Raw genomic sequence first — 14874 nt, 5'->3', positions numbered from 1 at the left:
GAGAGATTGCATTGTCTACTTATGCACAGGGAGTCAATATTTTGGAAAAATTCTGCATGATAGACGTCGATTCAACATATAAAATAATCATGGGAAGGCCTTGGATCCATAATCTAAAAGCTGTACCTTCGACATAGCATCAAGTCTTAAAGTTTCCAACGCTATGAGGAGCTCAGGAGATACGAGGAGACCAGGATATGGCACGGGAATGTTACAAGACATGTTTGAAACCGACTATACAATATCATGGGAATGAAGCACTTGTGGCCACAGTCACATGACCTGAGAAATTAGCTAAAATTCATCTAAAGACTGGAGACAAGAAAGTGTTGATAAGTGAGGAATTGTCACAACCAATTGAGGCAAATTTGGTGAATTTTCTAACTACAAGACTGGATGTGTTCGCATGGGAACACGATGATATTACTGGAATAGACCCAAATGTTATAACACATAAACTAAATATCGATCCCAGTTACACTCCTATTCAGCAAAAAAGAAGAAAATTTGCAGCAAAGAGAAATAAAATAATCAATGACGAAGTGGACAGGCTTATGAAGGTCGGGATGACCAAGGAGGTCGATTATCTAGAATGGATAGCAAATGTTGTCATAATGTAGAAAAAGAATGGGAAATGGAGAGTTTGTGTTGATTACACCGACTTGAATAAATCATGCCCCAAATACCCCTATCCATTACCTCACATCGACACCATAGTGGACTCGATGGCTGGACATGAATTACTGGAATTCTTGGATGTGTCAAGTGGTTTTAATCAGATTTAAATAGAGTCGTCTTACTATGAGAAGACTGCCTTTATAATGGATAGTGGGATATACTGCTACTTGGCCATGCCTTTTGGATTACGAAATGATGGGGCAACGTTTCAAAGGCTTGTCAACAAAATGTTCAAGGACCAAATAGGCCAAACAATGGAAGTCTATATCGACGATATGGTTGTCAAGTCTGTCAACGCTGAGAATTATGTTCGCGATCTTCAAGAAGTGTTTTATATATTAAAGTCATACAACATGAAGCTGAATCCCTCCAAATGTAATTTTTTTGTGTCGTCAGGAAAGTTTCTCAGGCATATGGTGACCAGGAGAGGAATTAGGCAAGTACAGAACAAATCAAAGCGATATTTACATTAAAAAGTCCATCAAATGTCAAAGATGTCCGAAAATTGACGAGAAGGATTGCAACACTGAACAGGTTCATTTCACGATCATCTGATAGATGTAAAGTTTTTATGACGTGTTAAGGAAGAAAAAAGGATTTTTATGGATGGACAAACACGAAGCTACCTTGAATAATTTGAAAGACTATCTCACTACACCACCGCTCCTGTCCAAGCCCCTACAAGGCAAAGACCTATTTGTTTACTTGTCTATAATATATCATGCAGTAAGTGGAGTGTTCATGAAAGAAAATGAAGGTGTCCAGTCACCTATTTACTATGTTAGCAAGAGTTTGGTAGATGCGGAAACAAGGTACACATGTCTTGAGAAGATAGTACTCGCATTAGCCATGACTTCAACAAAGTTAAGACATTATTTTGAATCACACAAAATACATGGCACGACAAACTTCCCATTAAGAAATGTATTGAGCAAGCCTGACTTAACGGGAAGGATGGCAAAGTGGGTAATACGTCTGAGCACCTACGACGTCATTTATGACACCAGTACAACAACAAAATCACAAGCCTTGGATTACTTTGTGGCTGATTTTTGCCCAAGACAATTGAGAACAGCTGAGTAGGAATTCCAACAGGCCTTTTCAAGAATAGAGATGAAGCCATGGACGTTGTATACTGACGGTGCCTCAAATGTGAATGGAACGAGATTGAGGCTTGTCCTCAAATCACCACAGGGGGATATGATAGAACAATCAATATGATGTGACTTTAGAGCTACAAATAATGAGGCTGAGTACGAGGCACTGATTATGGGACTCATAATTGTTAAGGACATGAAAATCAGGGGCATTGACGTTAATTGTGATTCAGTGTTAATCGTCAATCACATCAAGGGATCCTATGAAGCCAAAGATCCCAAGATGGTCATGTATCTAGACATCACCAAAAAAATGACGAATTGTTTTAACAACTTCAACGTACATCAAGTTCCAAGAGAGAATAATGTACAAGCCGATGCATTAGCCGGCTTAGGAGCAGTCTCTAAAGTCTTGACTTGAATAACATCCCAGTGGTCCATATCCTGAAACCGGCTATTGAAAGATTGGTTCAGGACATGGAAATGATGGCTCTTGATCGATGTGGTGACAATACCAATGAAGACGTGGACAACTGGATTAAGGTATACAAAGATTATTTACAGCTTATTGAAAAACCAAAAAATAATAATGAAGCTAGGACCCTCAGGATGAAAGCTTTAAGGTTCACAGTCATAGATGATGAGCTATTCAAGAAATCTTCTACAGGGTTGCTTCAAAGGTGCTTGAGAAAGCACAAGGCTGGCATGGTATTAAGAGATGTACATGAAGGAGAGTGTGGAAACCACACTAACGGGAGAAATCTTTCGTTAAAGATTCTAAGCTTGGGTTACTACTGGCCAACACTAAGACAAGATGCCCTAAATTACACAAGGAGATGCGACGCTTGCCAAAGATATACATTTGTCTTACATCAACCGTCTGAACATCTTAACTTGACAATTGCTTCTTGGCCTTTCATGAAACGGGGACATTGTGGAAAAAATGCCATCTGCACCCGGCCAGAAAGTATTCATGTTGGCTATGACAGATTACTTCACAAAATGGATTGAAGCGGAGGCGTTTAAGCAAGTGACATCGAAGGAGGTGATATCATTCATTAAGAGAAACATTTTATGCAAATTTGATGTTCCATATGAAATTGTTTGTGACAATATGTCATAATTTATGAGTGACAAGACATAAGCATTTTGCAAGTGTTGGAATATCAATTTAATTAAGTAGACACCAAGATATCCTCAAGCCAACGGACAGGCTGAGTCAAGTAACAAAATCATAATCAACAATATGAAAAGGATATTGACTTCATACAAAGGAAGGTGGGTTGAGGAGTTGCCTTGGGTGTTATGGTCAGACAAGATGACTCCTAAGACGTCAATAGGACAGACGCCATATAGCCTAATCTTTGGCACTGAAGTTGTCTTACCAAATGAAGTTATGATGCCAACAACCAGGTACGGACTCTTAACGATTGACATGAATAACACAGAATTAGCACATGACAAAGATACTGTAGATGAACGACAGGAGATGGAAAAGATTCGTTTGGTTTCTTACCGACAAAGGGTGGCTAACACGTACAACAAACATGTTCATGTGAGGGCTTTTCGTGTCTGTGACTTGGTATTGAGAGAGACTTTCCAGAACACCGTGGACGCGATGGCAGGGAAATTTGTTGACACCTGGGAAGGTCCTTACTTTGTTGATGTTGTCATTGGACGTGGGCCTAACCAACTGTCAAGCATGGACGATACACCGGTACCGAGAAGATGGAACACTTTACACTTGAAGCTTTATCACATGTAAAGTTTCCTATCCTATCTTTCAAAATTCAGTTCTTAGGAATCCTTGATTAATAAGTCACTAGGACATAGTTAAATATTGATATTTTCTCTCGTTTGTTATGACATTGTTTGTTTATCGCTATGCTTTATTTATGACATCTTGTTTAAGAAAGCTTGATTGCATGTTTATGTTCTTGATTCATTGTGATTTATATCATGAGCTACATTTCTATGCAAATAAGTCTTTACCGATTATGCTCGTTAACTAAGCTTATTTACACAAGTATTTTTCGTTAAAATTATTTCAATAATATTTTCTATACGCTAATATATGTTGAACAAATATATGAATCACAAACGTAAGGGCTGATCACTCGATTACGATTATACTACTTCAAAAAAGAAATGAAATTGGCATGATAGTTTTATCATGTCTATTACAATGACAAGTAACAATTTATACACATCCACATTATTCTAAAAATTTAACATAAAAACAAATTTGGTGAGTTTCAAGAGGGAATAAGGCCTCTTAACCACTCTACGAGTGCATGCAATGACCTATGTTGACGAATTAAACAAAGTATGTTGATAACGACTCAGATAAATACATCTACGATTATTGTTACATTTAGAGCACAAATTGACTAGTAAAAATATGTAATAACGACAAAGGAAAAAACTTTGTTTTGAATATGCAAATAAGACGTTCATTTAGGCAAAACAGCTCATTTGAAAGCGTCAGTTTTCTGAGAGTTGTTTAGAACAATTTGATCTCCTAAAGTGGATGATAATGTAGCAATTGATCTGTAAAATGAATTTCTACAAATATTACTAAAGTATATGACGTCTTACGAGGATGACAACAATATTCAACATGGTTGAATACATACAAAAACACAAGAAGAGAATGTGAAACACAATAACGTTGGAGATATGCTTAAAAAACAACTAACTTAGAAATGCATCAAAGGTTCATAGAGAGAACTACCATAATGAAAATTACGATACTGCGAAACAGGGATCCATTATAGCAAGACAAAAGCAAAGTACGAGATATGAAATCAAAAATAAGTTCATAGAAGGAACAAGATATCAATATTCAATTACTTCTCGTCGGGACTACCATCCTTGGGGGATATCATCTCCACATCATCATTAGGGGCTTCAAATTCCTCCAACGGGAAGGCGTCATCAGGAAACTCTTTATTGTAAATCTTGACAATCTCAAGCACATCCCAGGTCCTCTACTCTCCCCAATGTACTCCAACATGGTGTCAACCCTAGTCATCATGATTTATTGATGGACAATTTTCTCAGCATCGGAAAGTAAGTCATGCTCGATAGACTAAACTTTGGTGGCGAATTCATCAAATTCCTTTTGAAGATCATTCATACCATCTAACCTATCTTTGGCAAGGTTTTCCGCGAGTCCCAACTTTTTGACACAAGATTTATGCTCCGCCTCAAGTTCTTTAGCCATTTGCATCTTATGGTTGTAAATTTCACGGGCGATCAAATCACTTTGGAGTGCCTAAATGAAGTAGAAGAGATACATATTTTAGTGAATAACGACAGTAGATGTTATACAACAAATGAAGAAAAGGGAAATGTGGATAAAAAAGGCTCAACTTAGATGGAAAGAATAATCAGCAGCATTGTCAAGAACATCTTTGAGCTCTTTGGAAGAAAGATCCTCCATTGATTGAGGAAGTACCATATCATTGAGCAAGTGGGTAAAAGTGCTAGGATCGGCGTGGACAGCATACCCCTAAGTGAAGAGTGGCATAGGGATGTCAGAACTAATGGTAGTCACGAAAGGATTGACTAGAACTTTCTTAGTCACAGGGCTAATGGGAGGACTTAACAAGGGGCTTGACAGCATGGGAGCCTTGGAAGATCCAGTATCAATGGATTTCTCCTCACGAGATCTTTTATTGAACAGGTCCTTACCAGAAATTAAAAGGGGCTTAATGATGGGGGCTTAAACTCCACAATTAAAAAACAAGGCTCAATCCAGGATAGTAGGAAAATCCAAATAGATAAAGCCAAAAAGAGTTATGTGATGAAGGAAAAAATGCGACATTTACCTTTGGTGTACATACGATTTGTACTCATTCCTACGTCCTGATCACTTTTGAGGCTCTCCAGAGTCTCAGAAGACAAGCTTTGAATCGACTGAGATGGCTTAACGGCAGCAAAAACAACTAACTTACCCCTAGTCCTATGTGCAATAGTCTTAGATCCAGCTCTTTTTGAAGCACCAACTTCACTCTTCACTTGGGATCTCTTCATGTTAGCAACAAATTCATCCACATTAACCTTACCAGCATTTCGTATGGGACGACCAAGACAATGGGGCCATAGTCTCTCAGAAACTGGAAGAGCGCGGATCTTATCAACAGTAGTTTTTGTAACGACATCACTTCAAATTCAAAATCATAATCTACAAGAATAAATGATGCATGAATAGTGATATACAACAAATTAAATCTACGAAGGGTACATTAAACTACAACAGAGTGAAGTTAAGAAAGTATGACAATTTAGAGATATGCTAGATAAACAATATATCGTGAATTGGATGACAAGGAGTAAAAGGTAAAGGAAGAAATATTTACAAGAAGGCGTCAAGAATCATACCCGTGTTGTTCCAGTGCTCTAGTAGATAACTAACATCTTCACCCAAAGTTTTCTTTTCAGCAAAAACATAATCTTTCTTCCAATTTCTATCATTGACAGTGTTATTGTTGAAAATTAGGGGATCCTCAGTATCCTTGTTTGTAAAACTGATTCTGCAATTACTGAACTTCTTTATACTATAGGAGTGCTTCAAAACTTCAACGTTGATATTCAACTCATGTTTCTCCTCAATAGCGTTGAGACAGGCCATAACCCTCCATGTAAACGACATTAGTTTTCCGGGAGACACATTCAAGGTACTTAACACACAGGCAATAAACTTGAAAAAAGCAAAAGTAAGCCCAATATCAAATGGGTAATAGTAGAAACATACCCAACCTTTCTTGTACGAATGAGCCCGAACTGTTGAATCGGGAATGATGACATTAACGTCAGCATGAAAAAGCAATTCCATCTTTTCAAATCGCTCTGACTTAATCAGTCTAGGCTGACTGTCACGAGTATCAAGAATATTGGTCATGATCTAATCAGGGTTTTTAGTCAACGTTTTGGGGGATTCATAGTGACTCTCAGAACTACGGGTAGACTTTTTGGCCACTGTTTAGAAGAATAAAGAAGTTTGATTTTCTGATAAAAATGGAAGGAGACTTAGAGAGGCGTGGTAAATGAAGACACAAAGAAAAATCAAGGGAGTGTATATAGGGGAGCGATAGAGTTCTGATAAGTATAAAAGAGGGTTTCTTGGTAAGTGAAAAGCCAGTGCATGCATGTCCACATGGCTGATTATGCAACTACCTAAGGGAGATGAGGAGTTTATTCACGTGAATCCAGTTGTATTGATAGACTTTTGATTTAAATATCAAATTAGAGATTTTATGAATTAAGTTTCTTAATTTATAAAATCTGAGGGTATTGTTATGTGAGGATTTTTCTGTCATGACGGGATGAGATCGACGTGTTGACAACAAGCTAGTTGGGGACAAATCAAGACATGAGGAGTAAGGAGGCGTCTTGCACGACAGCAAACACGATGACAACAGCGAAAAGAGTCATAGATTCCGTCAAGCCAAGCTCCGGTTTTGAACGAGAACCAGTCATACAATGCAACAGGATAATAACAATAATTCGAAATAGGAGAAAAAGGAGGGAGGAGTTGGAGAAAAAGAAGGAAACAAATTAGAAGATAATGAGGAGAAGAACACTACACAAACACAGATCATTCTTACTTCACAAATACAAGAACTCGAGCCCGAAAAACAACAACAAGAAGAAGAAAATCAACAAAAGGTTACAATAACAATCATACTTCTTCACATTCATAGAACATGTATAGGATTTATCAGTTATGATGCAATAACCAATATACATATCTAAATTTGTCCATTGTAATCTCATTGATCATATAGTGGATTTTATTTAGGTTGGGTACAAAATCCCACCCACGATTTTTTTCTGTCCTCGAGTTTTCCGCGTCATCAATCTCTTGTATGTAGCTTACTTACATTACTCTCTTTTTAGTAGCATTACGATAACAGAAATCAACTTAACTTCCTAGCAATTAACCCACTCATTTTTTGGTAAAAAAACATTCTTAGTACAAATTTTTGGATATTTTTACTAATTTTGGTTAAGATATAATAGTTCTCGTTAAGATATAATAGATATAACATGGATATGACATGCGACAAAGTGAATCGAGGAGGAGAGTTGAGCAATTTTATACTTGCATATCAAAATGATACACGTCTATTTTTCACCCTTTAAAATTGTTCAATCTCCTAGATATTATTATAATTTGCATTTTCTACACAACTTAGAGTATTTGATAACTTTCCAAGAATCTGAGCTGCTCTATCACGTTAAGAAACTAAAGAATATTAGGAAATTCAACTAAAAGGAAGAACCTAGAATAAATTTATATTTATTTCTGATGATAGCATAACTCAACTGTAAATAAAAATTTTATTCGATTCGAACATTAAAAGTATGAAACTGGAGAATGTAAGATGAAGATGAGTGAACCAAATTTACCTGATATTGTTGGATTAAGATTAACCAAATTACTTGAAATTTGTGCTCATAGTTCATGGTGTGTGTTGGTTATAGGCCCAATAAGGCCCATTGAACGAAGGCCCATTAAGCGGTTGTGCTACTGGGTCGAAGGACCTCCAGGCCCGCGCCGCCGGCCTGCTACTCGCGGACCGTTGGACAATGCAAGGGACATAACGCCCCCTTTTCACTCCCTCATTAATGGTTGGTAACGGAAGAACATTCATGGCATGATTGGGTATAAAAACCCTTGTGAAGTAAGATAAAACAAACACACTCTCAACACTTTCTGCTCTTGTATTACTACCCTAATTTTACAGCCAGATTCTGATTCTCATGTCGGAGGTGAATCGGGGGTCCAAACCCTCGCATTCTCTTCACTTTCAGGTACGACCGAAGCCTTCTTCAACCCAGCCGAAGCCTGTTCATACCACCGAAAGGATCTAGGCGTAACATTTGGCGCCGTCTGTGGGAAACTACGAGAGTTATAAGTTGAGAAAATGACAGAAATTCATGAGCATTCACCGCACCTGATTTCACCAGCAAGGGATAACCATCCTCCCTAGTCGACGAGGACGGGGTTATCACGTTAACCCCTGAAGAAGAGGCCTTACTCCTAAAGATCCGGGCAGAGAAGGCCGCGGAGAAGGGTAAGTCCAAAGTTGATCAGATTGACAAGGAAGCGGAAGCGCAAGCCAAGAAAAGAGAAGCTGATGCCCTCCGACTCAAAGCCCTGCAACTGCAGAGGGAAGAAATTGAACTGCAAGAACAAGCCTTGAGAGAGGTGATGCGGGCCGAAGAGACCGGCGGAGCACATAAGGATAGAAGGGAACGAAGGGCGTATGACGAAGAAGATGAGTTTGACTCTGATTTGCATCCCCGAAGGAAGAGGGCTAAGAAACCCTACTCTTCTGATTCAGATGACGAGCCCGATGGATCCCGCCTCAAGCTCAATCGCTTAGAGAAGGCCCTCTTCGGTGATAGGAGGCCCGATCGAGAACCTGTTGTAACATAAGAGATTGAACTGTACCGACCCCCTCCGGGCGAAGAGAGACAATTCCCCAAGATGAGCGAGTTCAACGGGAAAGGGGACCCCGAGGACCATTGTGAAAAGTATGAACTCCTGATGGTTGGGATGGGCCACAACGATATAATGATGTGCAAAATGTTCAAGACTTATCTCAAAGGGTCTGCCTCGATATGGTACAAATCCCTGAAGCCTCGGTCAATCAGGTCTTACGAGCAGTTGAAGAGGAAATTTTTAAAGTACTACTCGCACCTGTGCCGAAAGGCGAAGGACACCGAAGCCTTGGTCCATTGTCGGCAGAGGGCGAATGAGGAGCTGGGTGATTATCTTGCTAGATTCAAGGAAGAAGCGGGAATGGTCACCAATCTGGACAAAATTAAAGCTATGGGCTTCCTAACGGCGGGTCTAGACCCCTATAAAGGTAAAAAGCTTCATTCATCTCTTTACGATTTCCCCCTAAAATCCTTAAATGATATATATGTGAGAGGCGAGAATATTCGCCGGAAGATGGAAAGTATTGGGGGATATAAAGACACAAGAAGGGACGACCGATCAAAGCGAGCCGATAGATATGAGGGCTCAAGATCAGGATCTGACCGGAGGGATAGCAGAAAGGAAGGAAGGAAGGAAACAGATCGTGGGGCCGAACGACGTCGAGATAGAGATTCGGCCGTGTTCACTCCTTTGAATGCGCCGATCTCCAAGATTCTCCATGAGATAAAAGGCAAGCCGGGATTTGTTCGCCCCGCCAAGATGAAGGTCCCGAACCACAAGAAGAACCCCGATAAGTACTGTGACTATCACAGGGACAAGGGGAATAACACAGATGAATGCTACCACCTCAAGAAGCTCATTGAGCGCATGATCAAAGACGGCGAGCTTAATCAGTTCGTCCAAGATCTGAGAGATAGATTGGGGCCGAAGGAAAACCCAGAGGAGGAAGTAGAGGCCGATGAGCCAGAACGAGGGGACAGGATAAGGGGCGAAGTAAAAACTATATCTGGGGGAGCATCCTGGATAAAGATAGCAAGACTGCAAAGAAGAGGTACGCCCGACAGGTGTACAATCTGTATCAGTTCGGGCAAGCAAAGCTCCACATGCCCATGACCTTCAGCACTGAAGACTATGAGGATGTCATTAGCCCGTACGAGGACCCTCTGATCATCAATCCTATCATCGGGCAAAACAAAATATGGAAGGTGATGGTGGATACCGGCAGCTCAGCTAATATACTATTCCACAAAACCTACTGTAAGATGAACTTGGCGGGAGAGCAACTAGAGCCCTGCAACGAAGCCCCCCTCTATGCAATAGGAGGCCATCCAATTCAGTTCGAAGAAACGATTACTCTTCCGGTCCTCCTTGGCAAGTTGCCGTATACCGCCGAGAAGCTGGTGAAGTTCTACGTGGTTCGGATTGAAAGCCCGTAAAATGCAATATTTGGCAGGCCCTTCTTATCTACTTTCGAAGCAGTGGAGTCCATACCTCACCTCAAACTCAAGTTCCCAATTGAAAAAGGGGTAGGAGAAATGAGGGGCGATCAGAAAACTGCCCGAATCATAATGCTCGAAGACCTTGAGAAAGATCAAGAATATGAAGGGCCGGATGGAACCGGAAAGATGAAGCGGGCAGAATCCGAACCCAGCGGGAGTCGGGAAACATAGAATATTGAGTTGGAAAAATTTGGGGCTGATCTCTCGAGTCCTATCGCTGAACCCGCGGCAGAGACTGAAGAAGTAGAGTTGTACGCAGGCCATTCGGGAAAGATGGCACAGATAGGCAAAGACATGGGGCCAGACCTGAAGGCGAAGGTAATAGCTGTCATTCGGCAATACCATGATGTGTTTGCCTGAAGGCCCGAAGATATGCCCGGATTGGATCCCAAGACGGCAACGCACTGCTCGAATGTGCAGCCTGAGGCCAAGCCGGTAAAGCAAAAGAAGAGGACATTTGCAGTCGAACGACAGAAGGTAATAGAGGCAGAGGTGGAAAAACTTTTAGAGGCCAGATTTATCGAGGAGATCGAGTATCCTGACTGGCTAGCCAATGTGGTGGTCGTGAAGAAGTCGAATGGGAAATGGAGGATGTGCGTGGATTACACTGACCTCAACAAAGCATGTCCGAAGGATCACTACCCATTGCCTAACATCGACTAACTAATAGACGCAACCGCAGGATATGAGGTACTTAGTTTTTTGGATGCCTTTTCTGGTTATCATCAAATTGCTATGAATGATAGGGATGTGCCCAAGACAGCGTTCATAACTCCGAAGGGGACTTATGCTTATATTAAAATGCCCTTCGGACTGAAGAACGTTGGAGCCACATTCTAGCGAATGGTGAATAAAGTCTTCAAGGAGCAGATTGGAAGGAACATGGAAGCATACGTGGATGATATGATAGTGAAATCACTGTTTCAAGATCATGCCGAGGACTTAAAGGAATGCTTCGAAACTCTCCGAAAGAACAACATGAGGATCAATCCGAACAAATGTACCTTCGGAGTCTCTAGTTGAAAGTTTCTCGGGTACATGGTCAGCGCCCGGGGGATAGAGGCAAACCCGGAGAAGATCGAAGCGGTTATCAATATGGAACCTCCCAAATGTATTAGAGATATACAGAAATTGACGGGCCGACTCACCGCCCTTCGGCGTTTTATTTCCCCGTCAGCCGAGAAAGCACTTCCTTTCTTCGCCGTGCTCAAAGGGTCAAAGAATTTTGAGTGGGGGCCCGAATGCCAAAAGGCGTTCGAAGAAGTAAAGGAATATTTAACAAAGGCACCACTCTTGATGAGGCCCGATCCGAAGGAAACTCTTCAGCTTTATCTAGCTGTGTCTGACAGAACTCTGGGGGCCGTCCTTGTGAAGAATTATGAAGGTAATCAACATCCCGTGTTTTACGTGTCCCATGTTCTCAAGGACGCAGAGATAAGGTACCCCAACGCCGAGAAATTCGCATATGGGTTGGTTATGGCCTCCCGAAAATTGCGATATTATTTTCAAGGCCGGACGGTCCAAGTTGTCACTGATCAACCTCTGAAGAAGATTTTGACCAGACCCGAAGCCTCCGGGAGAATCGTAGCGTGGTCCATTGAACTCGGGGAATTTGATCTCGAATATGTCCCCCGAACGGCAATTAAGGCCCAGGATTTGGTCAACTTCGTGGTTGAATGCGCATTCTCGGGTCCGAAGGATCTCTCGCCTGAAGAATAACTAATCCGGATCCCGGGGAAGTGGAAGCTCTTTGTAGACGGGGTCGGTCCCCGGAAAAAAGTGTGGGGCAGGTTTGATCCTCTCCAGCCCCGAAGGATTTGAAATATGCCAGGCCAAAAGGTTCGACTTCCCCTTGACAAATAATGAGGCCGAGTACGAAGCCCTCCTCGCAGCAATGAAGCTTGCCCGAAGCCTCGAGGCGAAGCACCTAAGGGCCTTCAGCGACTCCATGTTGGTTGTGAAACATTTCACAGGGGAGTATGAACAAAGGGATCCCCGAACGAGAGCCTATGCTACTAAGGTACGAGAAGCTTCTTTATCATTTGAAACCTTTGAATTAAGTCAAATTGGCAGAGAAAATAATTCTAGGGCAGACGCACTTTCCAGGCTAGCTTCGGCTGAGACACAGAACTTAACCGGTTCTATTTACCTCACCGAAGCCAAAATGCCTTTGATCGAAAAGAAAGAATGCCTAGAGATTCACCAGGGAAGCGACTGGATGACCCCCCTTAGGAACTTTCTAGAGAAGGGCATTCTGCCACCCAACCGGAAAGATGCCTTGAAGGTTAAATACAGAGCATCAAGCTACACTATCATCAATGGGCGAATTTATCGCCGATCAGTACGTCAACCCCTTCTACACTGTTTGAACAGCGAAGAACAGCAACAGGCTTTGGAGGCAGTACACGAAGGAATTTGCGGCGAGCATCTGGCTGGTCGTTCCCTCGCCTTTAAAATTCTCCGGCAGGGATTCTTCTGGCCCACTTTGAAAGCAGACGCCATCGACTATGCAAAGAAATGCGCACAATGCCAGTTGTTTTCCACTGTCCCGAAGCAACCTCCTGAAGAGATGACCTCTATACTAAGCCCAAGGAAAGCGAAATACTGCATAATCGCCATTGACTACATGACTAAATGGGTCGAAGCCCGTCCTCTGTCAACCATAACAGAAGAAGCTGCTAAAAAGTTCTTCCTGGAACAGGTCATTCTCCGGTTTGGCATTCCGAAAACCTGTATCTCAGATAATGGAACTCAATTCGTTGGAAACAAATTCCGCAAGTTCCTGCACCACTTCGGAATCCAACAAAAATTTAGCTCAGTGGCCCACCCACAAGGAAATGGGGCGATTAAAGTGGCGAACAAGGTGATATTCCGTGGAATTAAGAAGAGGCTGGGCGAGGCAAAAGGAAGATGGGCGGAGGAACTCCCTTGGATCTTATGGGCTTATCGAACCACCCCCCGGACATCAACCGGAGAAACTCCTTTTAGAATGGCTTATGGCACCGAGGCCTTAGTTCCTGTCGAAGTGGGCTTGGAATCATACCGAACCGAGATCTATAATGTGGAAACTAATAGCTTCGGGTTGAAGGCGAACGTAGACTTGCTGGAGGAAGAAAGAGAAGCCGCCCATCAAAGGAACATGAGGTATTTACTGCAAGCGGCACAACACTATGACTCCAATGTGAAGAAAAGGGCCTTCGGAGTAGGAGACCTAGTATTAAGGGAGTTGGCCGCATCTATGCCTGTAACGCCCTCCAAACCCGGGGTCTAGATTTGGGGGTCACTCGCCAATAAACTATAATAAAATGATCACAGCGGATTAATAAAATAAATACGACCCCTTGCATGCAACTGGATCGATTACAGGTTATAGTATGGAACAGGCACTGATACAAACCAATCTTTATTACAAACCATAGTCTAATTAATTTTACAACTTATTCAAATTTTATTACAAACCTTTAAACTATTCAAGCGTCCCAAACTATCTACCTGGAAGACACACCAAACTATTTACAAGCACTCGACTTCTGGTCAAACGTGGGACTCAAGCCTGCTCTGGCTTAGCTGAAATATTAAAATAATAAACAAGTATGAGCGAAAGAAATGCTCAGCAAGCAGTATAAAGTTTGTAAATGAACAACAATAACAATATCTGAGTAAAATCAGAAGCTGATATAAACTTTAAAGTTTAAGCGACAGTTTAATAATACACAATTATGCACTATGCTGTTTCTGATGATCAGTCATGAAGCAACACCGGTATCCCGCAGCCATACCGTAAATATAGGTATCGATATCCCGCAGCCATACCGTACCTATTGGATATCCATGAAGAAGGCATATATTCGCCTAGCAAGATATTACACTTTCGTATAATAACTCACGCTGGACCGGTGCCTCGGCCCCTTATGTTAACCAAGAATCAATTCACGAAACAATTTTTGATTAAAGGAGTCGAATCAATGGCATCCTTATCTATTCAACTCCCCATGTCACATGGTCCGGAGTTATCTCAACAACTGATGGCGAAATAACTAGAACAATTAGTTATTTGCTAATCTCAATTCAATATTCCACTGTATAGAGTGATTTATAGCGAAACACATAAAACGTTTAACTATTCTGAACTTAGAATAGTATG

General features: G+C 41.5%; 4 protein-coding genes across 4 annotated transcripts; all 4 read left to right on the top strand.

Annotated features, from left to right (window-relative positions):
• The first annotated feature begins 2252 nt into the window (after positions 1-2252).
• Positions 2253-2786, top strand: LOC141718440 (uncharacterized). The gene has a single exon (XM_074520825.1). It carries the CDS (start codon positions 2253-2255, stop codon positions 2784-2786), a length of 534 nt encoding a protein of 177 aa, XP_074376926.1.
• Positions 2787-3021: 235 nt separating this feature from the next.
• On the top strand, positions 3022-3540 carry LOC141718439 (uncharacterized). The gene has a single exon (XM_074520824.1). It carries the CDS (start codon positions 3022-3024, stop codon positions 3538-3540), a length of 519 nt encoding a protein of 172 aa, XP_074376925.1.
• Positions 3541-9276: 5736 nt separating this feature from the next.
• On the top strand, positions 9277-10344 carry LOC141718438 (uncharacterized). The gene has a single exon (XM_074520823.1). It carries the CDS (start codon positions 9277-9279, stop codon positions 10342-10344), a length of 1068 nt encoding a protein of 355 aa, XP_074376924.1.
• On the top strand, positions 10341-11393 carry LOC141718437 (uncharacterized). The gene is made up of 2 exons (XM_074520822.1): positions 10341-10663; positions 11093-11393. Exons 1-2 carry the CDS (start codon positions 10341-10343, stop codon positions 11391-11393), a joined length of 624 nt encoding a protein of 207 aa, XP_074376923.1.
• The last annotated feature ends 3481 nt before the right edge of the window (positions 11394-14874 follow it).

The sequence above is a fragment of the Apium graveolens genome, chromosome 4, assembly GCF_009905375.1.
Source record: "Apium graveolens cultivar Ventura chromosome 4, ASM990537v1, whole genome shotgun sequence".
In the NCBI taxonomy this organism is placed as follows: Eukaryota; Viridiplantae; Streptophyta; class Magnoliopsida; order Apiales; family Apiaceae; genus Apium; species Apium graveolens.
Note: the sequence above shows the minus strand (reverse complement) of the source record. Positions and strands in the feature narration are given on the sequence as shown.

Coding starts and splice junctions, on each gene's coding strand:
- LOC141718440 (XM_074520825.1), top strand. CDS start 2,253: ATGGAAATGATGGCTCTTGATCGATGTGGTGACAATACCAATGAAGAC.
- LOC141718439 (XM_074520824.1), top strand. CDS start 3,022: ATGAAAAGGATATTGACTTCATACAAAGGAAGGTGGGTTGAGGAGTTG.
- LOC141718438 (XM_074520823.1), top strand. CDS start 9,277: ATGAGCGAGTTCAACGGGAAAGGGGACCCCGAGGACCATTGTGAAAAG.
- LOC141718437 (XM_074520822.1), top strand. CDS start 10,341: ATGACCTTCAGCACTGAAGACTATGAGGATGTCATTAGCCCGTACGAG. Junction 10,664..11,092: donor GTGGTTCGGATTGAAAGCCC/GTAAAATGCAAT, acceptor GTTTGCCTGAAG/GCCCGAAGATATGCCCGGAT.